At 49.3% G+C, this 26,751-nt stretch overlaps 1 protein-coding gene across 1 annotated transcript in view; it reads right to left on the bottom strand.

Moving 5' to 3' along the window:
- Positions 1-274: 274 nt before the first annotated feature.
- Positions 275-26,751, bottom strand: part of bmp1a (bone morphogenetic protein 1a) — a 39,115-nt gene continuing 12,638 nt past the window's right edge. The window contains exons 2-20 of the mRNA XM_048981531.1: positions 25,677-25,790; positions 24,498-24,632; positions 22,838-22,955; positions 21,352-21,530; positions 19,728-19,833; positions 14,766-14,890; positions 13,263-13,378; positions 11,940-12,042; positions 9,459-9,575; positions 8,463-8,608; positions 7,837-8,032; positions 6,891-7,016; positions 4,134-4,294; positions 3,801-3,981; positions 3,571-3,696; positions 3,251-3,378; positions 2,472-2,685; positions 2,082-2,332; positions 275-1,207 (exon numbers count right to left, since the gene is read on the bottom strand). Of these exons, the coding sequence (XP_048837488.1) occupies positions 1,073-1,207; positions 2,082-2,332; positions 2,472-2,685; positions 3,251-3,378; positions 3,571-3,696; positions 3,801-3,981; positions 4,134-4,294; positions 6,891-7,016; positions 7,837-8,032; positions 8,463-8,608; positions 9,459-9,575; positions 11,940-12,042; positions 13,263-13,378; positions 14,766-14,890; positions 19,728-19,833; positions 21,352-21,530; positions 22,838-22,955; positions 24,498-24,632; positions 25,677-25,790 (2,777 nt within the window). The 3' untranslated portion in view covers positions 275-1,072. The remainder of the gene's footprint in view (positions 1,208-2,081; positions 2,333-2,471; positions 2,686-3,250; positions 3,379-3,570; positions 3,697-3,800; positions 3,982-4,133; positions 4,295-6,890; positions 7,017-7,836; positions 8,033-8,462; positions 8,609-9,458; positions 9,576-11,939; positions 12,043-13,262; positions 13,379-14,765; positions 14,891-19,727; positions 19,834-21,351; positions 21,531-22,837; positions 22,956-24,497; positions 24,633-25,676; positions 25,791-26,751) is intronic.

The raw sequence follows: 26,751 nt of genomic DNA, 5'->3' as shown, positions 1-26,751 counted from the left end.
CTGTCTGGGAAACGGCTCTCATTAGGCGTTCGGGACACTGGCTGAAGAACAGAGGGGACACAAGGACAGGGAAATGGCACCGTCTTCAGTCGAAAATAACACGACACAGAACAGTAACACAATGAGAGCCCTTATGAATTTTACCCGGGGCTGCGGTGAGCAACAGGCCGTAGCCTCTGAGAAAAGGCTTTAGTGCCGCCCCTGCAATCACGTGGCAGTACGGTGACAGCTGCTTGAGTGACAGGGAAGCAACAGCCAGCAGACAGGGAGCAGATTTCATTTATTAGTCCTTTAATAAGATAACTGTTTCTTTCATTTTCCTTGTTAAGGGTAATAATGAGGAAAATTAATCCTGGCCAGGGAGCCAGAGGCTGGCCAATTATAAAGGCTGGTGCTGGGAGCGGGATTGCACGCATTCCCTTCCGCGTCCGTCCTTGGGGAGACATGCAACTCTCCGAAATACAGCATCAGAAGCTAAGGGTCAAGGGTACAGATCCGGATACGGATACGAGTCCAACAGAAGGGAACGACAGGGCAGATGGGCGGGGGGAGGTATATCCTGGAGAAATCAGGAAGGAAGGGGCAGGTGTACTCCTCGCATCCCCCCACGCCTCACCCCCCGGGACCCTCCCCCCCCCTCCTGGCGTGCTGGGGGGGCCCGACTTTAGCAGGGATCTGACCGGCTGATCCTGTAAATCCTGAGTGAATGTAATGTTCGTTTTTGGAGGCATTTAAAAAGGAAAAAAAAAAGGAAAAAAAAGAAAAAAATTGAGGTCAATCGATTTTCCCCCCCAGTCTCCACCTAACTCAGAAATCCACCCCCCCCCCAACCCAATCAGAACCATAAAAAAAGTTAAAAACAAGGTCTGCTGCTGAATGGCTTTACTCCTCTCAGTCCAGGGGAGGGGGCCTGCCCGAGGGGGCTGAGGTGCAGTCGGTGGTCCCACGCACGTTCCTCCGCGCCTGGGTGGTCTTGGCGGCTGGGCTTCTACAGGCGACGGGCTGGCGCCTCCCCTTGGGCCCTGGCCACCCCCCCCCTCCACCCCGCGCGGCCCCGCCCAGTGCCCACAGGTCACTTGCGCGAGTGCAGCGTATCCTGGAACTTGGTGCTGGTGTAGCGCACGTGGAAGCCCTTCTTGTTGATAGTGTCGTCGGAGCGGAACTTGATGACGATGGAGTCGCCCGCAGAGTAGATCTCCTCCGGAGGCTGAAGGAGGCGGGGACAGAATGAGGTCACCAGCTGCTCCCCAATCAGCTTTAAGCTGAAGGTACACCAACACTCTCAACCAATGCTGACTCGGCTCCATTAGCCATATCGCCAATACGCTCCAGTACAACTCATTCCCGTAAAAAAAGCACAAGCTAAACATGTCACTAAAGCTACCGTCTACACATTAAAAGTCATGGAATCGTGTTTCCTGACCCGTGTCGGTGTTAAGTCAAAGTCACCTTGGGGGGTGGACATTCCGGTCATCCGCAAATTAAAATTTGCTTAAGCGACCCTTAAGTCCGCGCTCAGAGGTCACCGGCGCCTTAGACCACGCCGAACACAGGGATCCCTAACCACCGCGGGGTCAGGATAACACAAGGCTCTCTGGTGTGACCCCCCTGGCGGAATCACGGTAATGGGTGCTGGTATTTTGCCAAGTCCCTCAACCTTTTCGGCTGATGCCTTGACACCCCCACCCCCACCCCCGGCGGCTCCACCGCAGCTCAGTTTCCGGCTCACTCTCCTCCCCGGGGCCCTTATCAGCGATTACGACGGGCACGACCTACTTTTATCAGCCCCTGTAGCTGATCGAGGAGAGCTGTCTTCCAGTCACAACGTGACAGATTAAGATCGAGGGTGAGGGGACGAAACTTTGGTAAAAGTAATTAATATTTGGAAATGGAGTTCGGAACCCGAAAGCCCCCAGCGGTCGATTAGCATTATGTGACAGACCTACGACTGCAGGCGCTGGTAAGGCCCCAGTGCGTTGGTGACTCAGTAACGAGCCTGTCGGCCTCAACATATCAGCCGCTCGGGGGGGGGGGGTGAGGGGGGAGGGGTGGAATCATGGCCGTAAGCGGAGGCAGCTCACCCCTGACCCGCAGTACCGGCCCAGCCTGGGAGATTTGCTGTCAGCACCGTCGAACAGCTCCATGTAATCATAGCCGCAGTCGGCCTCCTCCTCGATCTCGAAGGTCTGGAAGATGAGCTCAACGCCATAGCCCTTCTCGGCCGAGATCACCCACTGGCAGTCGGAGGCGCTGGGGTAGTTGTTGTCCCCAAACTGGGCGTGGGAGTACAGGTCTTTGGTCTTGACCTCTGCTTTCAGGCGACCTCCACACTCTGGTCACACAGATAGAGAGTCAGGAGCACGTGAATTATGATTTGGTGATCAGGGGCATCATGTGACTCCCGGAGCGCCCTTATAAGGCTGTCACACCCCTGCCTGACAGATAGGAGGCGGGCCATCCCCGGGACACACCTGCCGTGTGTGATGCCTCAAAGCCCTTCCTCTGCACCGAGTTGTCGGAGAAGAAGCGCAGGAATATCTTGTTGCCACTGGAGATGACAGGCTGGGGCTTCTTGGTGCCGCAGAAGCGTCCCAGGCTTGGGGCTTTGCCGTCGCGTCCGTCGTAGATCTCCACGTGGTCGTACGCGCATTCTAGGTGTGCCTCCATGTCGATCTCGTTGAAAGCCTGGAGGTACACAGGATGGACATGGGCCTCACTCTCTAGCCATGGCAACAAGTCTAGCGTCAGAGGACAATAGTTGTTTTTTTTTTTTTTATATCTGTCTGTCTGTCGGTCCGTCCATCCATCCATCCATCCATTAATCCATCCATCCATCTAATTAGAACAGCTTCAGGGTGCAAGGCCAGGGGTATCATCACACAGCCACAAACACACACACACACACACACACACACACACACACACACACACACACACACACACATACCTGCGCTGTGAGTGTGTGTGTAACAGAATCAGTCATTTTAAGGGAACAGCATATCTTTGTGCCCTAATTTCCATTAAATAGAAATAAATATGCAAAAGATTGGGCCAAAAGTCCTCATTCAGCATACAAAGACTGGGGGCCAATAAGGATAATTATTCACACAGGCAGACACGTTAACGAGATTCGGAAAGCCATTGTTCCAGGGAGTCGGGGGGTGGGGGGGTGGCCCGAGCCACGTCAGCGCCGTGAATGCCTGGGAGACGAGTGGGCAGCGGGGAGGGTGGGGATTGCGGGCACACATACGATCTTGATGCGGTGTCCGGGCGTGGTGGAGAGGGCCCAGGAACACGCCTTCTTGCTGGGGTACTTATCGGGCCAGTTCGGGCTGGTGATGATACCCGACACGCTGGTCACCACGTGGTCACATCCCGCTGCAGAGGACACAATCACAGCGTCAGCCCCATGTGTCCCGTCCCCCCAAGATACCTCCCCCGTGCCACAGCCCCCCAAGGGCACGGGCAAACTGAGGACAATTTCCTAAAAATAGCCCCCAGTATGGTTTCACATTTCGCAGGACTGTGCAGTACTAGAGAGGCGGGACACACACACACACACACACACACCTTCCTTGCAATCGTGCTTGTTCTCGTGCAGCGTGAATCCACTCCTGCACTGACAGGTGTAGCTCCCAAAGGTGTTAACGCACTCGTGTTGGCAGCCCCCGTTCTCCTTGGAGCACTCGTCCTTATCTGGGGGGGCAGGAGAAGGTAGGAACAGACCTCAGTGTCAGCTCAAGCGCCCCCCCCGTCCCCCGTCCCCCGTCCCCCTGACCCAGACCTCCACGTCAGCTCACCGGAGAAGAACTGGGCCTTGAAGCCCTTCTTGGACACGGTGTTGTCGGACTTGAACTCGATGCGCATGTTGTTGTACTGTGAGGTAATGGCTTCGGGCTTCTCCGCCCCGCAGAACTTGCCGTGCAGCTTGGATTCGGCGGAGAGCCCACTCCTCACCTCCACGTAATCGTACTTGCAGACCTGCAGACGAGCATTCCAGAAGCTCCAACTGACCTCCCACGGTCTACCCTCAAGACTCCTCCTCGCCCAATGAAATCAGAGCAAACAAAACCCCATCCCTCCCCATCCCACCCTAACGAATCCCCAACAAGCAACACTGGCGCGGTTCTCACGTCATTTCCCTCAGTCTCAAAGACGTCAAACACCAGGGTGATGCGGTACTGTGTTGGTGCCACCAGCTGCCAGATGCAGTTTTTGTTGGGGGGGTACTCCCGGGGCCAGCCGGGGCTGGTGATGGAGCCGTTGAGCTTGGTAATGAAGCCCCCGCAGGCAGCTGTGGACGGGGTCGGGGGACACACGAGGGCATTAATATGTGACATGTCTTCTTTTCCTGAACAGCATAACACACAGTCAAGCATACAAATACCAGACAGTAGGTAAGCATGTATACTGCTGAGCTCTGGGCTAGACAGATGCAATTTAATCCTACAAGGACTTTCATTACAGGCGTATAAAAAACTATTAATATGACAAAAGCGACGGGGAAACGAATTAAAGTGAACGTCACACGGCATAACGCGAGCGTGCTTTGTGACGGCCAGCTGCTCCGGAACCCCGTTTACCCTCTGACACGACGCGCCGTTCTCCACCACGCGACCTTTACGTGTCCCTTCAGTTCTCCGACTTCCTTCCGCATTTTTTTTTTGTCACTTTAATTAACCGGCAAACTCGACCAGCATCTCTGAGGAAGGGATCTGAGATGGGGAGGTTATCGGAGGGGTGATTTTCATCTTTGGTGTCCCGCTGTCCAGCAGTTCTAAACGGGGCCATAAATCACCGACGGGCAGATATGAGGGGATGCCCAGCAGGGGGGGGTCACATTCGCCTGGGTGGCCGAGGCCACCCACTTGCCCTGATAAGACCGTAGAACAGTGGAGGTGAGGATTACGAGGACCGCGGAGAGGTGATAGGGAGGCGTACGATTAGAAGTGAAGGGATTCAAAAAGAACCTGGAATGGTATTTATACTTCTTTTTTTTTTTTAATAAAAAGCAGCTTAACAAAGCACTGAATGCGGCTTTTGTATGTCGCTTTGCACAAAAGCACCAGCTAAGTAAATGCTAACATATTCCGCACTTAGATTTACTCCCTATCAGACAGCTAATCAGATTTATTTGTTTGAATAGTTTTTCAGCTCCGTCCCACTCATGCCCGTCTCCCAATCACATGGCCCCTGACAGCTATTATGGGCTGTGCCCCCCCCCCAAGATTGACAGGTGGATATTGCAGGTGGCTGCAGTTTTGAGGAAGTCCATGGTGGTGAAGCAGGAGTTAAGTGATACGATGAGGTTTGTAATTTAAAAGGTCTATGATCCAATTCTCACCTACGGTCATGAGCTTTGGGTGACGACGGGATGAATAGGGCTGTGGGAACAAGCTACCGACACAGGGAGGACTTTATAAACCAAGAGGGAGCAAGAGGGTTTATGGCAGACCCAGGGTACGCTGCAGAGATTTTATCTCCCAGCTAGCTTGGGAACGCCTTCAGATCGCCCAGAGTGAGCTAGAGAAGGGCTGCGCATCCCTGCTCCTGGTGACCTACCACCCTGCAAAGCTTAGCTGCAATTTAACACACCTGATACAGATACTCTGGCCCTTCAGTAGTATCTCAGTATTAGAGTCAGCTATGTTGAAGCTAAGCTGTTGAAGCAGCCCTGAGCTAGACTCTGTAGCCATGGTCTGATATTCTACCACCACCAGGAGGCGCCATGTGGCGATGTGATGAGGTGAGATGCTTTTCTGACGTTAAGCTCTATTTTGTTTGGCTCTAATTCCCATGTTATTGGTCAGTCAACGGAAGATTATCCTAGCAGCATTTGTACCTAAGCTGCCTCCTTGGCAGCTGTGTGCTTGTGATTTATCATCCGCTTCAGCTATAAGTCATGTTACACAAAAGCATCTGCTAAATAAACATCAGGATGCATGGGGAGCGTCGGCACGCCGCCTGCTACTGGACACAGCAAGCCGACACGCCTTGAGCTCCTGGAATCACGGGGCATCAGTCATCACTGGGCATCAGTCATCACTGGCCATCAGTCATCACTGGCCATCAGTCATCACTGGGCATCAGTCATCACTGGGCATCAGTCATCACTGGGCATCAGTCATCCTCTACTGGACTGCTTTACAGATTCAAGGATTCCGGATTCAAGGGTTTTATTTGTCACATGCAAGGTCCAACTATAACCTCTTGCCATATGTAAGGATTACTGAAAAGCAATATGACAAAAAGTAACAGTATAATACACATGTAATGAATAAGGAACAGTAAAGGAAACAAGATATGGACAACATAGATCCAATAAAGTGCATGTTGCATGGGTAAGGAGTGAATCTTTAATTACAACTGCCAATTAAGCATTAAGTAGTCAGATGGCCTGAGGGTAGAAGCTCCTGCTGAGCCTCTCAGTTCTCACAGAGATAGCAGAAGCGCTCTCCAGACCTTTATTTTGGGCTGTCAAGCAAACCACTTTTATTTTTCACATTTCCGTTTTTCTCTCCAATACCTGCCTGCCCCAAAGCCACCGGGAGCTGGGCCACTTTCAAGCCTGAGACGCAGTTTCACTGGATTTCCTCTAGATGCCGACAGAGGGGACATTTTGAGAGAGGAGAGCGGTGAAGGCTGCACACAGTGCAATGCTAACGATGGACAGACCCACCAGCGACCCATACTGGCTGTATCACGCTACTGCCGGCACCCTGAAAGTCACAGGGGTGCGTTGCGATGGTGCGGTCCAGTCAGTGCGATGTAAGGAAAGGTCAGCAGTAACTCCCAGCTGCCTGAGTCATCACCGATTCCATGTTTTATGAGGTCTCTCAGGGTGCGCAGTGAAACCGCGAGCAGGGCCCAGGGCACGGTGGGATACGTACCTTCACAGCTGCGTTTGTCGGAGGCCAGCTCGAAGCCGGGGTCGCAGGCGCACTGGTAGCTGCCCAGTGTGTTGACGCAGCGCTGCTCGCACCGCCCGTTGTCTGGCTTGGAGCACTCATCCATCTCTGTGGAAGGAGGGGGGACAAGGACTGAGTTGCTGCCCCTGCCTACCCCCCTCAGGCAAGTCCTAGCCCTGCTTTATCCACCAACCCAACAACACTTCCGACCTCCAACCTCAAACTGCCACATGACCCTATATGATACATGAAGTTAGCGCTGTGTTCCTCACAACGACATGCTGCCTGTCCATCCCAGTCACCCCCCACACTCATCCACCCCACCCAAGCTGCTGATTCAGTAACTCACCTTTACTTATGACGGATCCACAGAGTTGGGTAATTCAGGTCCAGAGTAAAGGTTCAGACTGGCATTTTGTTTCAACCAACCAGTTGAATACTCTGTGACTGTGACTATTTATGCTCAACTGGTTGATTGAAACAAAATGTAGGTCAGGACTTTTACTCTCTGGACCTAAATTACCCAACTCTGCGATTCAACTATTACTTTCGATTTCTTTTTGATTTGTCAGTCGCATTAAAATAACCTCATTACCATAACAATTAGGTAGCAACAATTCTATACTATCAGTTTAATTCAGTAATAACTTTAACTGTCACAAATGAGATGAAAGATATTTGTCAAACCCAAAGCAGGTAATGACCAGTGTTTTGAAACCAAATGAAAGGTCAAACAGTTTAACCGACTAAAAACCTTTAAAAAACCTTTATAACAACGACAGGCTATAAATACAAGCTTGGACACAAAGTAAGGTGTCAAATATAAATTCTGGAATGAAATTCCTGTATACAAATTGAGATTTTTGAAAAAAAGAGAGACGCCTGAAATTGACACTGAGATCGAGCATGTCGCCCTTTGGCCCCCAACCTTTGAAGAAGTTGGCGGCGAAGCCGGCTTTGTTGACGGAACCATCGGACACAAACTTCATCCACAGCTGGCTGGAGCTGCTCTTGATGTCGTCAGGCTTGTCATAGCCACAGAAGCGGCCCAGCAAGGTACTGCTCTCTGAATTTCCATCACGCACCTCCAAGTAGTCGTAGGCGCAGCTGTCATGTCTCTCAATCTGGGGACAAGGGTATGTGGGAGGGTGAAGACGTATGGGTACAGGATCCACCAATAAAATGGGGCGCATCCTTACACCCTGGCTCCCAAAATCTCTAATCTCTAATCTTTTGGTCCATCTTTTGTATTTGTATGTTGCACTTGCTAATGTTGACCTATCCAAATAATAATGAGTGGAATATTTTTAAAAAATATGTATTTTTGTATATGTATATGTAGCTTAATGTCTTTATAGATTTAAAGAATCATGTAATTTTGTCCTTGAACACAGATTTGTGTCTTACTGACGCTTTCTTGCTCTGAATCCAAACGACTTCCAAGCGGTCACTCTGATAAGCTTGTCCTTTTTGGTTCTCCTAATGGGTTCCACTGAGAAGTACCAGGACTGGCCTCTAGGGAGACTCTGAAAGCGATCTGGTGGCACCCCTCACCTCGAACGACTGGAAGGTCAGGCCCACGTGGAAACCTTGGGCCACGGTGATCTTCCACACGCACACCTTGTTGGGCCGGTAGTCGTCGGGGTAGTTGGGGGACTGGATCTGCCCGCTGTCGCGCCTCACCTCCCCACCACAGATGGCTGAGAGACGGGAAAAGGGGGGGCATTCACCGAGGCCGGCAGCTTAACGGCACTTCAAAACGATAACGGTAATTACAACAGGCTCTTTAGATGCGTGCTATGCCTGAAATGCTCCTTCTCTGACGCTGCTTACAATCATTACTGCTCATTCATTAAATGCTCAGCCTAGATGCACTCATTCCTGGTCGACTCCTTGTCAGCACGTATGTTTGAAATGTGCTATTTGCCTCACTTGTATGACGCTTTGGACAAAAATGTCTGCCGAATTACTAAAAGTACAGTACTGTGAAAAAATGTTATGTTATGTATCTGGAGAGTAAGTGTATATCTACTCATCAGAGCACATGCACATTAAAGATAACACAATAAATACTAACCAGCAATTCTTCTGACCTGCAAAAAGTTTCAGATATCTGCTTGGATGGTTAGATAAACACCGCTTCAGTTCCCAAACCTCTCCTCAGGGGCACCTCAGCCGTTCCATGTATTCATTAAACTCCACCACCAGCTCACTGAATTAATGAACTTAATTAGTTAAATAACCAATTGCGATATTTATCAGCCAAAGATGGCAGCTAGTGGTCAAGTGAAAAAAATACATGAATGTATTGGATGGCTGCTGAAAATACTGAAAATCCGGCTGACACCCTTTGACAGACATATTATAGTTTTATTCCAACAGGAAGATCATTTAGACGTTGATTTCTTTGATCTACACAGAACACAGAACTGTGAATGTAAATGTATGCAGGCGGAGGAGGCGTAGAGGGTGGGGTTAGGAGTGTCAGTAAGAGCAATTCGAAGGGAGATGGAGGGTGTAGGGTGAGGTGGGGGGGCAGCGGCCCGGTACCTTCATAGACAGCCGAGAAGCCTTTGCCCACCCAGTTACTGCTGCTGCGGAACTCGATCCACAGCCGGCTGTCGGTGGAGATGATGGGATCGGGCAGCTTGTCGCCACAGAATCGCCCTGCGCAGGCAGAGAAGCGAGAACCTTGGAGGTCATCGGCATCACAGACTCGCCTCGCAGCACCACCACACTGACAGCTTTCTCACCGTCTCTTTAAAGACCCGCCATTTGGAGTGAGAAAATTATAGACTGCTGACAGTTTGAAAGCTGTGTAATATTAAAGCACCTTTCAACACACTTTTATAACGTTTATATGAATACGATTCCCAAACAGACATCTGGCCTGAAACTACGTGATAATCTTAAATCAGAGTGATGGTATGACATTACCCAAAATTTTTTATAATAAAGTGGATTTTCTGATTTATGAAATGAATACTTTAAGGAAAGTAAAGAATTTAAAGTTATAAAACGATAAGACTGCTGTCAGAGAGAAATTAATCTAAAGTAAAATTTGTATTGTTTATGACAGCGTGTCTACTTGTGACTGACCTGCTTGACAATTTTGATGAATTTTCATATGCTGTTGTGATAACTTGCCAAATCATTTAAAAATAATAAAATACTGTTGGACAGTCCAGCAGTTACAGTGTGACAGGCCTGAAGTATCCCCATAAAAAGGCAGGTAATCCGTCATTTTTACGGCGATTTACTCTGTCACATTTCCCAGCGTGTGACGGCACGGTGGCTCAGTGGGGACGTATTGTCACCTCACACCTCCAGGGCTGAGGATTTGAATCTCGCTCTCTGTGTGGCGCTTGCATGTTCTTCCTGTGTTCCACAGTGTGTGTGTGTGTGTGTGTGTGTGTATATACCGTCTGATGGACTTGGTATTTCACTGCATGGTGTCCTGTGATTACACTTCCTGCACTGGATAAGCAACGTGAATATGGATGGACCCTATATAACATTTTGTTTTTCTGCTTTGAAAAGTTTGCCGTGTAAAATGCTGTACGGCAAGGGAGACATTAATATTATTAAAGCAATTATACTGAAGTGCATCGATCCAGTGCTGCAGTAAAATCTGCAGTGAGAATTGTAGTACTTTTTGAGCTCCTCTGACAGAATGATTCTGAAGCCAGTTCATCTTACTGTGGCCGCATCTTCGCCAATATTGATATTTAATAGCCAAAATATCAACATAACATAACCTCAATGTGTGTCATCGGATCATTTTTTGCTAATATGACAATAATCGAGCACTACAGTAACAAATGAAGATGTCAGCAATTATGTGTTTAAAAAAAAAAAACATTGCCCATAAAATTCAGTAGAAAGAAAATATAAAGTCACTCCCCTCTTATTGATGTGTTAAAAAGCATGGAAAATTAAGCCTCAAACGTATAGAAAGATGATTAAAAGCCAGTTTTCAAAGGCTGCGGTGTACAGCTGTATACACACATATATACACACACGCACAAAGAGACCAGTATTCATGTCTTTTTGAGGACCATCCATTCATTTCTATGGGGAAAACTCTAACCCCAACATTGACCCTTAACCCTTACCCAGGCCTAACCTTAACAATAAGTAACCAAGCAAAATACAGTAAAACCTTGGATTGCAAGTAACTTGGTCTGCAAGTGTTTTGCAAGATGAGCAAATTTTTAAAATAAGTTGAATTGATAATCGAGTGAAGTCTTGCAATATGAGTATTACGTATACGCTTTGTATGTGGAGCGTCTTGTAATCACGACTGAACCAATGGTTCTTCTCTCTCTCTCTCTGATTGCTGGATCGTGGGTAATTGTCTCCCATGCTTGGTTTCAGTCAGCGTGCCTCACTCATATAGTCAAAATTTTGTAGAAAAGCACCACCCGAATAAGGGCATAGCAGTGCGAGTGATGAATCTGTTTAACAGCAATGCAATGTCACATTTCCACGAAATCCTCAAAAGGACGCAAAGGCAGCTGTCATTGGTTAGGTTCCTTGTTAAAGTCGCACAAAAAGAAAAAGATTCCAGTGAGCCAACAGACAGCAGTGATTCCGTTAGTTATAGTGAAAGTCATTCTACAAAATAACCCTCCTCCTCTCCTCTCTCTCGTCTCCCTCACACCAGCCACGATTCTTTTCAAAGGTAAAGTGCAGGTTAATTTGTTTTATGCATTTTTAGTTTATATTTTGCATTAATCATTTTTATATGAATATTTTTGGGTTGTGGAACGAATCATCTGAGTTTCCATTATTTTTTATGGGAAAATTCGCTTTGATATACGAGTGCTTTGGCTTACAAGCACGTTTCTGGAACGAATTATGCTCGCAAATCAAGGTACCACTGTACAAGACTTTTGGCATTTTAATTTTTTTGATTGCAGTCACAGATTTTTATAAAACTAGACTTCCCCTTGTGAAGTTTCTATCACGTTGTGGGGACATTTGGTGGACAATGCAATGTATATGTGGCCCGCCCACACGCCAGCTGACCTTTCAGCGGGGCTTTCCTCCAGTAGCCATCTCTGATCTCCACGTGGTCGTACCAGCACAAGTGACTCCTGTACAGATCCATGGAGGTGAAGTTCAGAATGATCTTAAAAACCAAGAGACTCTGGTTAAAGAGGCTTCACTCTGGTCTGCTACAAACATCCGCCAAGAACAAGAGACGACGCTGCTCTTCAACGCCTCAACGAAATATGATCTAGAACAAAAACAAACTCAGACACACACAGGCATTTTCAATAAGCCCCCAACCAATGGAAGCTACAACATAGGGCTAAGACTGCAGCTGTGGATCAGACATGCTACTATCTAAGCTGCCATTCAACCCAAAATAATGCACAATATCTATCTATAAAATCTATAAAATATAATAGCATACATTCAGATGAGTGGCTTCCCTAGATACCAAAGGGTGATCTTAGGTTCTTTCACACCACAAGGTGCTTTTGTTCACACCGCTGAAACTCAGCCTGATTGTAGTTCTTCAGAGGCAGTTCCAGAGCTGTTTTTAGTACCTACTCCAGACTAGGTACTTTTCGGTCAAACTACGGGAGAGGTGCTTATAGTGGTAGCTTGCGGATTGATCACAAGCACTGGCGATTACACAGGGGAAGTGATTACATGGAAGTTACAATGGACATACAGCGAAAAGAGATATAAGTAGTGGAGAAAAAAATGTAAAAGATAGAATTATTCTTGTAGTTCAGTCACATGTAATGAATACATTTTTTGCTTGTGTTTCTATATTTCCAATATACTTTTGTCTGATATCGCTGGTGCCAGAGCTGAAACTTGTCAGCGCTCATTAGCGAGATAAACGCAACACCATTTTTTATTCTGTAGAAACCAAAAGATCTATGTACCGGCCAGATGTAATAACAGAATATAAACTTGTCACAGGTCCTATGAATAAATTAAAATGCTGCGTCCCGTTTTGAACAGAATCGCTCCCCCCAAATTACTGACGAATGCCTTAAAACAACTTGTTCATTGTCCATGGTTTTGGGATGGTGGAGCAGTTTTGGAATTATGTGTGAAGTTTAACCTGCAAGCTTCTTACGTCTCCCATGCTTATTTAGCATAAAGGTCCCAGTTCTCTTGTGCCGTGTGAAAGTGACACAACAAAGTGGCCAGGAGCTTCAAAGGTCCCCGGTGGAGACAGTCCAGGCACTTGTAACCAGGAACCAGGTTCCGGAACTCTGGTGTGAAAACGCCTCTGGAGTCACAGAGGCTCCCCCACATTTGGCCATTCCCACGCATCTCTGAGAGGAGTGTCGTCAAGCGGTTTTGCGAAGCGCGGGGTCTGCCCACCTTTTCTCCGGGGGTCACCGATATCCGCCAGATGCAGTGCAGGTATGCGGAGTATCCGTTGGGGAACCCGGGAGATGAGAAGTTACCGCTGCTGTCCTGCAGGCTGTCTCCACACCCTGGCCAGACATGGGACACGGAGGGTGTGAGGGAGGCAGACCGCTAGTCCATTGGGCCACGGAGGAAAATGGTTGTCAGTTCGTAAAACCCAGCAATGATCCCTAGCATTCAGACTTGTTAACTGCTATATGGGCGGGCTGTTTAACTATGAAAATGAATGCCTCCCAACTAAGGAACCCACCTTGAATGATCACTTGTTGACAATAATCCTGCAGACAAGGACGGGGAATGAGCAGAAGAGTAGGGTGCTAGCACACCCTGTACTATAAACACTCGTCCGTTTGGACCAGCTGGGTAAAACCTAATCTGCGATTCCATTTATCTTTCTTTCCTGCAGCCCCCGGGGAAGCTCCGCGATGGAGCTCTGGATGCTCGGATCTATGACAGGACAGCGCAGTCCCCGGAGGACGGATCAGGACGGCTCGAACCGTCACCCGGATTCGCTTCTGGAATTATTCGCCAGCCACTTGTCACTCACGCCCCCTGGGTTTCCGCAGCTGTGATAAGCATCGCAACCGCTGTCGCCGCTCCCCCAGCGAGAACTCAGGAAGGAGGAGGCCGGGTGTGTAAACAAACATTTATGAGCGGTCCGGTTCCACCGGAGGCCGAGAGCAGATTCATGGGACACACCAACCCCCTGGCCTCCCCCTGAGCTGGAGCCACATCATCCAGCCCCTCATAGGTCTCCCACAGATACGGCTTCCACGCTGCTTCTTTCCAGTCACATGGAGAAGGAGCTCCAGGTGCCAAGGCAACTGCTTCTGACTCAACGTGTGTAACCGCGTGCATCACCTTCACACCCCATAGCCCTGTGGGTGGCTGGTCTAGAGGAGATTCATCGAGTTTTACTCACTTTGCTTTGTTGGACCTCCCTGTAAGATTTTAAGGCCACGTTATTCCCAGTCTAAACATGGCATCTGTTTGCTTATCACACACTTGGAGAGGCCTGACACAGGACATACAGCTTCCCATAAGGGCTGACATCTTGACTGGAGTATGAAGAAGAGGCCTCGTCAGCGATCCTATCCCATTGTTCTCAAGAGACAGCTGTTCCATTACCTTCTTCTGGGAATAAGTGATGAGAAACTTCCCATCCCAAGGCACTGTTTACACTCCTCCAAAGAGGCACAGTAACTGTAACCCAGGAAACCGCACTACATCAATGGCAGACAAACAGCTATTTCAGGACGGGCAACCTCTGCTTCAGGAGTCAAGATGATCCTTTGTTCGGAGACATACAGCCCTTACCAAATAAGGGCATGTCACCAGCGGGGGGGTGGGATGAGAGGAAGATAGTACCTTAGTGGTTGCAGTCCCCAGATTTTCAGTCTAAAATCCATTAAATCCCGAATGTTGAAGAGATGAGGAGAGAGGGCGGGCCCTTACTCGAACACTTGTAGAGTTTGCGTGCCTGAGCGATGTCTCCTTTGCTCAGCCTTGTCCGCTGACCGATTGGTGGCCGGACTCCATTGATGTCATAACGGGGCAAAATGGTGTCCAAGAAGATACCCCTGCACATGAGAAGAACGAAGGGTTAACATGGGGGAAGGGGGCACAGGCCAAGTTCACACCAAGGTACACCTTTCATGAGACAGAGGGGGCTGGGAAATGCACATCCTGACTGGTATGTGGGCAGCACTCCCAGCTGGGGTTGGGTTTCACTTTGACATCAGGCCAATGTAACAGTGTAAGTTGAGGGGAGGCAAACAGCCGTATCTGCAAAGGAAGCCAAGATGCTCCGGGGCCAGTGGGTAAAAGTGTTTAATGGTGAGGGAGTGAGACACGGAGTCTCCCTCAAAGCAGCCACCCGCAGGGTGCTGCCCCCCCGAAGTCGCAGAGGAGGAAGCCGGCCTCTGAATCCCTCAAATAAACAAAACAGGATGGTATCGCTCTTATACGCTGCCATCGTGTCAGGATCCAGTGCATTCCTGATGAACTGTAGGCGGGGTTGGCCCGTTGCTATGCAGAGCATTTCGTTTGGAGTGGGGGGGGGGGGGGGGGTCTCCCAAAAAAACAGCACTGCAATCATAAACAATGCACCTAGGGAGGTCAAGGGTACCCTAGTGGTACATACAGGAATGCCAGCCGCATCTTTGACTGAAGCCGCCAATCAAGAGTGTGTCTTTGCGGTGAAAACATACTCATCCCAATAACATTATCATGCTTCCAGTTCTCACTGATAATTCCTGATGTACCGGGAACCTAATCACAAAATGTACTGAGGATGAGAGTGGCCACAGATCTGTTTTTATTATCCAGTCATTAGAACTTCAAGTACATTCGAACAACTGCAGCTTTTTCCTTGAATAAGGGCCCAGAACACTTAGTACAGAAAAAAAAACCCCATCAGGTCTTTTCACTCCACTTTCTCGCCTGACACTTTGCTACTTTATCGTCCCTCCTTTCTCTCCGCAGCGGCGAGCGAAGGCTTGCTCCAGCTCCGTTCCCATGGAGACCCGCCCGTCAACGGCGGGCATGTGCAAACAGAGTAGCCTGAGCTAACAGTTTAAGCGCTGCCCGTCGACTCCCAGAAGCCCGGTGCCGGTTGCCAGCGAACGCTGCTCCGGCCCGCGTCCACGCAGACAAAGAACGCGCTGGCCGATCTTTATTTGATCTGGCTCCACGCCAGGTAGTGGGGGCCCGGAAAACGTATGGGCGGACCTGAAAAGGGTCGGGTGACGTGATCCGAAGCTGTAATTCTTGCCCCCTCAGTGGTGGCTGTCTGTTACGTTTCTCAGGATTGGATATTTGAGGTGGGGGCTGGATTTTATGGTACAAAACCTACACAGAACACCTGCAGCCAGAGCATGTGGCCACACAGGCCAGAGCGAGCATGGGGAAATGCCACAAATCAAAGACCGCTAACCGCTAACAAGCCTAACAGAAACAATTAACGAATAAACAAATAAATAAAAACAACTCAAAGGCATTTAAAGGCGAAACAGTACGACTGACTAGCGATTAATAAGTGTGACAGCACTGATAACAGGCAAGAGACAAAGCTTATATTTAGGTGCCGCTGCATGACCCCTTTGTGTCCCAAATAAAGGGGTGACAGAAGCGAGAGCATGCGCCTGTGTAATTGCGCTGTGAGGGGGGTCTCCGCATGGCCAGGCCCGGCATGCTGACAGCGCCAAGCACACACGCAAACAGTGGGGGCTTCTTTTATAATAACCCTCCTTGCTGGCAAACTCCTTTGGCAAACAGCGCTCCAGGGAACGTGTACTGAATGTTTTTCTTTGTTTCTGGAGTACAGAAGAGCACGCCGCCTTCTGATGAAATGCGCTCAGCTTTCTAACGCGTCTGGGAGCTAGTTTTGACCCTTGACTCGCTGACAAATATGTAATTAAAAACTTGGGGAAACTCACAAATGCATCAGCAATGAAAGACATACCATTTTCAAACATACTGCTAAAAGACACTTATAGGTTTTTTTCTTCTTTGCCTGATGTACACTCATTTCCTCTGCAGAATGAAAAAAATTTATTCGGTCATAAAAGAACCAAAACAATTATTCCTAACAGCAGTCGGTTTGGATGGTTTTTACAGCAGATCTCGGCCTCTTTGCATCTTGCAGGATCTATTCTGCAGAAAGCACTTCCCTAGAATCCTACATTCAGAAACGAACTCTGAGCTGGCCTGGGGCAGCAAACCAGACAGAGAGGCTGCAAACGAAGAGGGGGAGGAAGGCAGCCCGGCAGAATCAGAAAACAAAACCTCAGAAAAATAGGGAGGAGAGAACAACCCCCCCACCCCAAGTACAGACAGCTGTTTCTCATATCTGAATGGTGCAGTAATCGCTGCAATCTGGGCCAACAACCCCCCCCCCCCACGCACACGCGGATGCTTGCACTCACATTGTATCCCAGCACCAGACTTGTGGCTAACCGGGAGTTTTGATTTGTAACAATGAGGCAATTATATATATATATATACATAAAAATAATTAAAATTTAAAAGTGTACCACTCCACACTCCCATAATGGGCTGACAGGATTCTTTTTTACCCCAGTACCAAGAAAACTCAACAGCAAAACTAAAACTTTTGTTTTATTGCTCCTGCACCAAGGGAACCCATGCAGAATGTATAAATTCAAAGTGAATTTCAAAAAAGAACCGAATCAAGGTCCTCGTCGCCGAGGCTGCTGTCCCAAAACCTCAAACAACCGGTTTCACGCCACAGAACATTTCAGCAACTGACGCAGTTGCCATCTGTGAGAAAGTTCCAGAACCTTCAAGTGAGGGCAGACGGAGAGGCAAGGTCAGCTGGCGCGCGGGGGCTCTCCGGCCTGGGGGCAGCGTCGTGACGATGACGATACCATCCCAGGGCCCTGCCCACCCCAAGCAGGAAACCGCGGCATTAGATTACTGAGGACACAAGGCGCAGAGAGCGACCGCCTCCCATTCAGGGCTGACCTACATGCTCATGTCCCTCGTTTAGGGAACTCAGAGACCCTGATCTGGGATGTCTAATGGAAAACAAATCGCAGAAAATGAATCCGTTAACCTTAAAGGCCGCATTTCCTGCGTTTGTTTCACCAGTCTCATGCTTTTAAATTTGTCTACAATTCAACTGCATGAGGTAACAGTGGAATAAAACGGTTTGATAAACCATCACGTGGCACGCCGAGGACCCAGCGTTCCACTGACGGCCGAGTTAAAGGAGACTGCTGAGCGGCCCGTTTTCTATTATGCAGCCAAGCTCTCAGTGTCCCAGGCATTTCCCACCCGCCAGACGCGGAAGGAAAGAGTATCAGATCTGCCACACGTGATCACACGACATGAGTCCGCCGATCCGTCGCATGCCAAAAGCGGGCGGCGGTTTTGCTGGGAGATGCGATGGGACGAGGAGCAGAGCTCAGATCTGGTCACATGACATGAGAAGCGATACCCACGCACAACCTGTCTCGCAGACCAGTGAGAGTAAAGCCCTCCGCTGCCTCATCCACCCCCCTCCCCCACCCCCCCTCTACCGTGTCCAAGAAACGTGTCCGTCGGCACTGGATGTACCGAGGCGGTGAGAAGCTCGCATTGTCCAGCCTCCGTCTTGTGGGTGAGTCAAGCCTCGTATGTGTGCCGGATCTGCTTCCTCTCCATGCCAAAAACAAAAAAAGAAAAAAAGAAAAAAAAAAAAACAAGCCAACATAGCTCTCAACACGCTGCGAAACTCAACGGCAGTCAACAAACAAAGAGACGCGTTGGGTGCCGTTAGCTCCGGTCAAGGAAGACGAGGCAGAGTCGCGCTATAATGAGGCCATTCACAGAAGACGAAAAGGAAGCGTTTTCTTTAACAAGCAGGCTAATGAAAGATGAAAGAGGTGAAACAGGCAGGATGATATGCCAGGGGGACTGCTGACGGTGTAATCAGCCAGCGTGTGCGTTTACTAGCCCCCCCCCCCCCAGGCAATAGGAGCCCGGCGGTTGAAAGAGGCAGCAGGTTGGCGCCAGAGCACCATAGGCTGAGGTGACCTTGACTCCCATCGACACCTCAAAAGCAGCCCTCTCTGGAAAGTGGTCTGACAATCCGGGTCTTCAGAACCTCATTAAAGACAAGCAGGAAAGTGGGACGGGCCTAGCTGGTCTAGAGCCGGCACTGCCCATGCTGTGTTTGCCGAAAGACCCAAAGAGAACTGCCTGGCTGCTGAAACTGTACACTTTTTCACAGTGGGATAGTTCACCTCGCACTGAGCTGCAGCAGCAGTCAGGTTTCGGAGCGGAAACCGAACCGGATCGAATCGCGAAATGTGCCGCGCAGGGTATTAGGTTTATGCTGTTCTGATCCATCAAAGAACCATTTGGCAGATACTTCAAAGACTGTCACAGGCCTCCCGGGGGACACCCCACAGACCCGCTGGCCTCGGTGTAACAGGTCACGCCCGGGCGGGTTGGAACCGAGAGAGAGAAAAACTAAAAGGAGGAGGAGAGAGAGACAGCAGTTTCTCGACTGTAGGATGGCGTGCGGTAATGAGTCTGACCGGGCATGCAGCGCATCGACTGGGCCTTTGGGGAGGGAGTGAGGGGAAGGCAAGCCCCCCCATGCAGAGCCTTATTAACGATGAACTTATGGAAAGCGACCATGAAAGAGGATTACGAGGCTGCATTGCGTGAAGTCTCCCAATTAGGGAGACGGCTACAGACAAGGCAGCCTAAAGGTGGAAAGCCGGAATAACCCAATCCCTACAAAAAGCCGTAATAAAACGGTAGGGGGGAGGGGCAGTAAAGATGGCGCATTTCAGCAGCCAAAGGGAGCTCAGCAGAACAGCCACATGCCGCTTGCTGACCTTCTCGCCCGGCGTAGCCCTGTCCCTCCAGCGGAAGTGGTGCCCCACACTGATGTTGGCATCCTACCTGGAGAAGGTGTTCCTGGCATAGTGCATGATGCTGTCAAAGTCGTACACCTCTCCCAGGGAGTCCACCTCCCCGGGCTCCATCTTCAGGAAGTTGTACTCCTGTCCTGCGCAGGAGATACACAAGAACATTTCGGCATGATGCTGCATCAGAACGGGGCCCTCAGCCTGGAATAATCATCACCATCTCTGTCCCATGACACCCTGGGCTTCACCAATGTTATCTGCTTTCGACGTCTTCTAAGGAATGCTGCAGATCCGATCTAGCTCTGCTTCAGCTTCGCCTCTGGGGTTTGAACCGGAACTTGTAAGTTCTTGTTCGGGCTTCACTGTCGCACTGCTCCTGGGCCAACTATCAGCATATGCGAGGCATTTCAAAGACCTTACCTGAACCTTACAGCTATACGCATACACAAGGAACTAACAGGGCGAGTGAGTGCACCGTGTGTTGTTGTTACCAATGCTAAAGCCACAGCAATATACAAATGATAGCGGCTAGAAGGCAACACAAGAAGTGACCTTGGTAACACTTCACTTAAAGCAGTTAGCATAATGCATCATGCATGCCTTCATAATGCATGATAGCACATTCATAAAGTACTAGAAACACAACCATAAATATTTGTAAAAAGGCACAACACATTATAACCATGATTATTATGCAGTATGACTGCTCTATGAAGGTCACATCTATAAGGCACTAAAAAAAATCTTCATAATGCAGTACAAAGCATCCTCAATTCTAATACGAATGCATTGCGTGGATATTTATAGTGCATAGACGAAAGCTTCATAGAGCAGTCATAATGCATAATAACCATGACTATAATGTGTTATGCCTTTTGATAAATATTTACAGCCATGTTTGTAACACTATATGAATGCACTAGAATGCATATTGAAGGTATGTATGGTGCATTATAAAAAGGGTCTTCATAGAAAATGTTACTGTGACCTTAAACTCCTAGTTCTGGAGACATTCTGATTGGAACAGAAGACCAACAGGAGAGACCAAAGCAGTGCAATGCAGTGGAACACTGCAGCTGCTGATATCAGCAAACAATGTTGTCATTCCTGTAGCATATCGGCTCCACATGGATGTTAAATAGGATGCTATCGTCACAGACATTCCCCACGTTCACTTGTTATCTTTGACTGTGGGCTCAAAGTTGCATCAGTTTAACGTCGTTCTTGAAGGGACGGGGAAAAAAAAAGCAAAATGTATTTAGAAGTTTGCCTTTTCCCTTGAGGCAGACTGTTATTTTTTTTTCCTTTACATCAACCTGCAGAGCACATGCAAAAATAAAGGCCCCCTTGGAACTTCAGACATAGTACTTACATTCCTGCTCTTAATTGTATATGGCTCTAATTATTGGGCATAGGTTGGATAGGGTTTCCTATTTTGAGTACTACAGCCTCTTTTTTTTTTGGTTTTATGGTCAACCTCACAGAGAATAAAACAGGCTCCCTCTCCTCGACTATCCGGAGAGCAGGATTCAAGTTACCCTTTGAGACGGAGGCAAATAAATGTGCAAATGTAGCAAATGTTGACAGGAGGACACTGTGAACTTTAGGTCAGGCTTCCTGGTGGGCCCGCCCCCTACCCCCCCCCCCCCACGAGGTACCTGGCTGGATGTTGTCCCGGATGATGCTGACGTGGTCGTCCCGGTCGGGTCGGGTGTGCTCGTGCCAGAAGCCGATGACGTGGCCCAGCTCATGCACCACGATGCCGAACTTGTCGCAGTTCTTCCCGATGGAGATGGCCTGGGGTCCCCCGCCCCTCCTGCCTACGTAAGAGCAGCACCTGGGGAGGGGGGAGGTAAGGCTCTCCGTTAAGAGAGATGCCAGAAACAGAGGGTGGTGCAAAGGGCAGCAGATGGCGGAGGTTAAAGAAGTGGATCTGCGTCCAGGAGGTTCAGGGGGCCGAAACTCTTCTGGGCTCCGTCTATCCGGCAGTAAAGATGAACCTGGATTTAAGTTAGTGTCCAGCATGGCAACAAGCTATCCGCCCCAGACCCCAGCTCACTAAAACCTCAGGGGATGAAGTCCTGTCCTGATTTTGCAGGTGTTTCAACAAACCAACTGAAAGTCAGTCTGCAGCAGGTCTGACAGGAACCATGCAACTGACATGTATTTAAAGATACGGGGGATAAGTTAGCGCGGCACTGCAAGCTCACTGCATGCTCACTGCACTATAAACGGTTAATGTGGGCTTTCTATTTACAAACAAAAAAACACACAGCAGAGCTGTTATTTCCACTGGGTGCTCACACTCATAGGTTACGATAAATTTAGCGACGCCCTGGAAAGACAAATATGCCTATTTTTAGGGAGTAAGAAAAAATAAAAGATTTCTCTCAAGGGTTTTGTAGCGTGAGGGATGTAATAAAAAGCATAGCAATCCCCCCCCCCCCCCGAGCCAGTGGTGGAGGGACATGGCCATGGGGGGGGCTTACTTCAAATGAGATAGCCGGTGTGGGAGGGCCATCAGCAGGAAGGCTCCGCCCATTCCCCCCTGTGGGCCCACCCTGCCACCCTGTAATTTACCGCCAGCCCGGTCGGCCTCTCCCGAGGCGCACAGGACAGATGGGGCCGAAGCCGGGGCCTCGCACAGCGGACCTCCCCGCCGCTCGCAGCTGCTGCCTGAGCTCGTGCCGTCACCATCGCGTCCGAGCCATGGGCTTCCCTTCGGAAGTCGCCGCGGGGCCAAGCTTAAATCATCCACTCCCCCCACCCCCCGCCCCACTCTGTTCTACTGCCTTCACTTTTTTTCGCCCCCCCCCAGAGACCAGCCCGAATACGGAACACTGAATGGCGCGCGGGGGGCGGTGGGGGGGGGGGGGGCGGTGGGGAGTTTGAAGGGAAGAGGGTGTCACTTGGGAGCCAAGTCATGATTGAAGGAAGGAAGAAAAACAAACTCAAAGCAATTAGTGCAGCTCACGCTGTGTGATTCGGGCACGGAGGGTGAGCAGGGGCCAAGGCGAGGGCAGGGAAGCGGACGCACTTAAAGCTCAGAGATAAAGAGACAGCAAGGGGCGCTGCAGAGAGTAGCAGCTCACCCGCATGACTCACCCGCATGGCTCACCCGCACGGATCACCCGCATGACTCACCCGCATGGCCGGTAGGTGAAGACGATGTAGCTGTCTTCCTGAGTCCTCTCGATGAATGTCACGCAGGTGTGTTTCTCCCAGTGCCGCATGGCCTGCCGGAATATCGCCCTCTGGCTGCCTGGGGGAGGGACAAGCTTGGTGCCACGGGGCTAGAGTTTCAAGGACATGGCAGAGATACGTTGGCAGCCCCCTCCCCCCCCGGCCCCATCGTCACGCAGACACACGTCCCCGCTGATCATGCCATACGAGACCAGCTGAATCCATGGAAACAACCGAGCTTCAGAGGTATTTTAAACCTCCTTTCGCTAAACACATACAGTTTTGTCTAAATTACTAAATACCACAGTCAATCAAAGTCAATATCTCATGAAAAGCATTTTTTGTTTAATATGCAAATAAAATAAGAGACCTGACCTGACAGAACAAGACCGCATGTGTCACAGATCTGCTACACCACAGACGCATAGAAGATTCCTGTCAGTCACATTTTTTGGTTACACATTTTTGGTCATAAATGAGAACCTTTTATTATTAAGCCTGGGCTAAAGACTAAAGGCTGATGTACACTTCAGAGTAGAATCTATGCCATAGGTAGGCATGGAGACACATACCCTAATGAGAAATATAAAACAACATTTAGGGTACACGCAAAACTGCATATTTGTTTTGTATATAGTAAGCGAAATATAGTATGCAAAATGAGCAGCATGTCTGCATCCTTAGTATCGATGGGCAAATAGCACACAACCAACATACTACTCTTGGTGAAATTCCAAAGTGCACAACCGATGGACGCTACACTATGGAACAAGACTACTGGAGTGACAACGAACACTGTTGGTCGGAGAATTTTGTCAAGATGGCCAGAGGAAGCCATGCCTCAGTACAAATTCAAGTAGAAAATATAACCCATTTATGTAAATTGATTTCAATATGCATTTTCTTCCGTTCATAGTTTTTAATATTTTCTGGGGTCAAGCTACATCACTGGTAAACATCCGGGTCAAGTAATATGCAGGATGGAGAGCTCAGCGTGTCTGGATGCATGCATACTGTTCTCATGGACGCTTAACTGCTAGCACTGCTTTGACGGCTGAGTAGTAGGTTTCTAGCTAAATTCACCACATGCTGTGTAAATACATGATTCCAAACGGACCCTAAGTTTGACCTTCAGCATTTTATGCATCATGGGAAACGGGATGTAAACGTGCAGCTCTTCTTCATTCTCACAAGGTGCTCTGAATCTGCTGCCTGCTATGGATGCATGCGTTTCCCTACATGGAAAGCAGACTAACACACTATGACAGGTGTGACCGCCGCCGAAAAAAGGCCGTCACTGGGCATCTGCTCTAAAGACAGGGCTGGTTACAGCCATCATAAAGCAAGACAGACGCCTGCCTCTCTACCGGACCCTCCTTAACCAACAGTAGGCATGTCTGTTGCCGGAAGCTGGAAGGTCTTATCTACACTAGTCTTTGTTCCATTAATTGCTTTACCACCAGGTAATATACATTTCCGCACTGTTTGCCATGTAAAAACCTACTCTAGATTGATATCCTTATTAAAAATGATACAGTAAGAAACAATGAGGGACGACGATCACATGCCGGGGTTCGAATGTGAAGTGTAGGACACCACGTGACACACCCCCGCTACCTACCACTGAAGTTGCCGCTGATCACATAGGGAATGACTCCTTCTGGCCACACCCTCTCTGGTCGGGAAGTCGCCGCCCTCCTCCGGCGGGGTAAGGACCACCCACCTGGTGCCGGGCTGTCCTGAGAGGTCTCATTAGCTGGATGGACGACACGAGCAGAGGAATGAGGCGGCGAAGAGATTCTGCATAGACTCAAACCCTGCCTCATGGAGAGAAGCCCACCCCGTAGCAGAAACACACACTCATTTAAGGAGGTCGGGCTGTGTGGCAGCCAGTCGATACAACACTAGTGTATAATATAAGGCACAATTTATTACTTTGTTTATGACAGCGCATGCGAGATATTCAACAGGCCGATACATTGTATGTGCCTTTGTCTGGGATATACACTTACACACACAGACACACACAGACACACACAGACACACACACCACAGATATTGACAATAAACACTGGCTCACTCTCTAGTTTACACCCACGATGAAGAAAAAGAAAGCGAGATAAACATGAAAAACATTCCTTCATGTTCTGATAGGGCTTGTTTACCCACCTCCTGAATCTGAAGACATACAGTATAGAAAACGTGCAGGAAATGCAGCAGCCGCAACCACGGTGATGGGAGATGGGCCATGCGCTGAGCCGCAACTAGCTAAGACCCTCACGGTGGACCCTCTGCCTCAAGATGTGGAATAATGAGTGATAAGCGTGAGGTGTGTTGTGTAATCCATCGATAAATGTTGTCTTCTCCTAACGATTTGGGCTGGATGGTGATAAACAGCTTGGTCCACAACAGGGGCTACCACCTACGAGCTTCTGGAAGGAAGCCACGAACAGGTGCTGCTGATTTCACCGGCTGGCATGGAGCAGGCCTTCGTGGAACATTTGGACACACAACGTGGAGAGCCTTCTCTTTTAGATCCACACGTCTGGGAAGTCATTGGACTATGGGGAGTGGGAGTGGTCTTTCCACATGGACCCATCTGGTTTTCCAAGCACGTGGTTGGACCGAACTTGAGCAATGATGGCCTTGGCCCCTCCCTCTCGTTCCCTTACCTGCTTATGACACATTCACAGGGGCAGTTTGCTCTGCCCACCTCGCTGTAAGTGAAGCTGCAGTGTGACGGACAGTGGGGTGTGGAGGCGTGGGGTTCAGGGGCAGACACAGAACTTCCTGCTCTCACCTGCAGAGGTGCGATTGAGGGTCTGGATGGTCCGCTGGGCCACGTCGAGGATGCGGTCCACTTGGAACATGCGCAGATCCTCCTCATCCAGAGCGATGTCTCCCAGAAAGGCAGCTGTTGGGCGTGATGACAGACAGGAGAGAAGGACCTTACGGACGCATGGCTACAGGCCACGCTGCATTTACAGCTCACCAGCTCCTCCATGGCACTACAGGCATGGAGTCGCATTTCCCCAACAGGGCACCTGCACATTAACACCACCGCCTTCATTAACTCCAGTGATGCCAAAACACCACCTGATTACACACTCACCACGAGCAGTCTACTTTGAAGCACTGGACTGAAATGCGTGACATTTTCCTGAGGCTGCCGTTAGCCGGCATTCCATCGCACGACCGTGATCATCGCCATCTGTTCTAATAACTATGCAGCCTGTCATTTCCTCATGCTAGTGCAAATATCCTGCAATATCCTCTTATATAATGAAAGCCCTCAGCGCCTCCGTGTCTCTCCTTTAGCTTGCAGACGTGGAACGTCGCAGTGACAGCTTTTGGTACCATTCAGACCTGCCTGGTAGGTTGTGTCAAATTTGTTGCCGTTTACCAAGCAACAGCGAGGAAATATTTTCGCCTTGAAGTTCAGAGTTCAAACTGAAAATTGGACTCTTTTCAGAAAGAGTTAAGGTTGTGAGAGCAGAACGCTTGATAAGGTGATGACACAGGTTAACCATTTCTTGGCAATACGCCTGCTAAGCTGGTTGGCAAGTGCTATGTAGCCGCACTCTGATTGGATGGTTACAAGTCAGATGTGACCTTAACCATCCAATCAGAGTGCGGCTACGTAGCACTTAGCAACCAACTTAGGAGGCAGGCAGAACAGTGGCTGGCCATTTACTAAACCCCACCTCCCGCTTCAAAATACACCCGTCGTGATTGGCTCCTTGTTTCCGCCCCACCCAATCCAATGGTGGGACAGTTCACAAGTGAAGAGTCACAGGCGAAAATCCCTGTCAAACACCATCGTCAGATAATCAGGTCTCATTTACTGCGGCCAGCGGGAAGCGGCCCCCTGTTTC

Source organism: Brienomyrus brachyistius, chromosome 2 (assembly GCF_023856365.1).
Source record: "Brienomyrus brachyistius isolate T26 chromosome 2, BBRACH_0.4, whole genome shotgun sequence".
NCBI classification, from domain to species: Eukaryota; Metazoa; Chordata; class Actinopteri; order Osteoglossiformes; family Mormyridae; genus Brienomyrus; species Brienomyrus brachyistius.
This window is presented reverse-complemented; position numbering and strand designations above follow the sequence as displayed.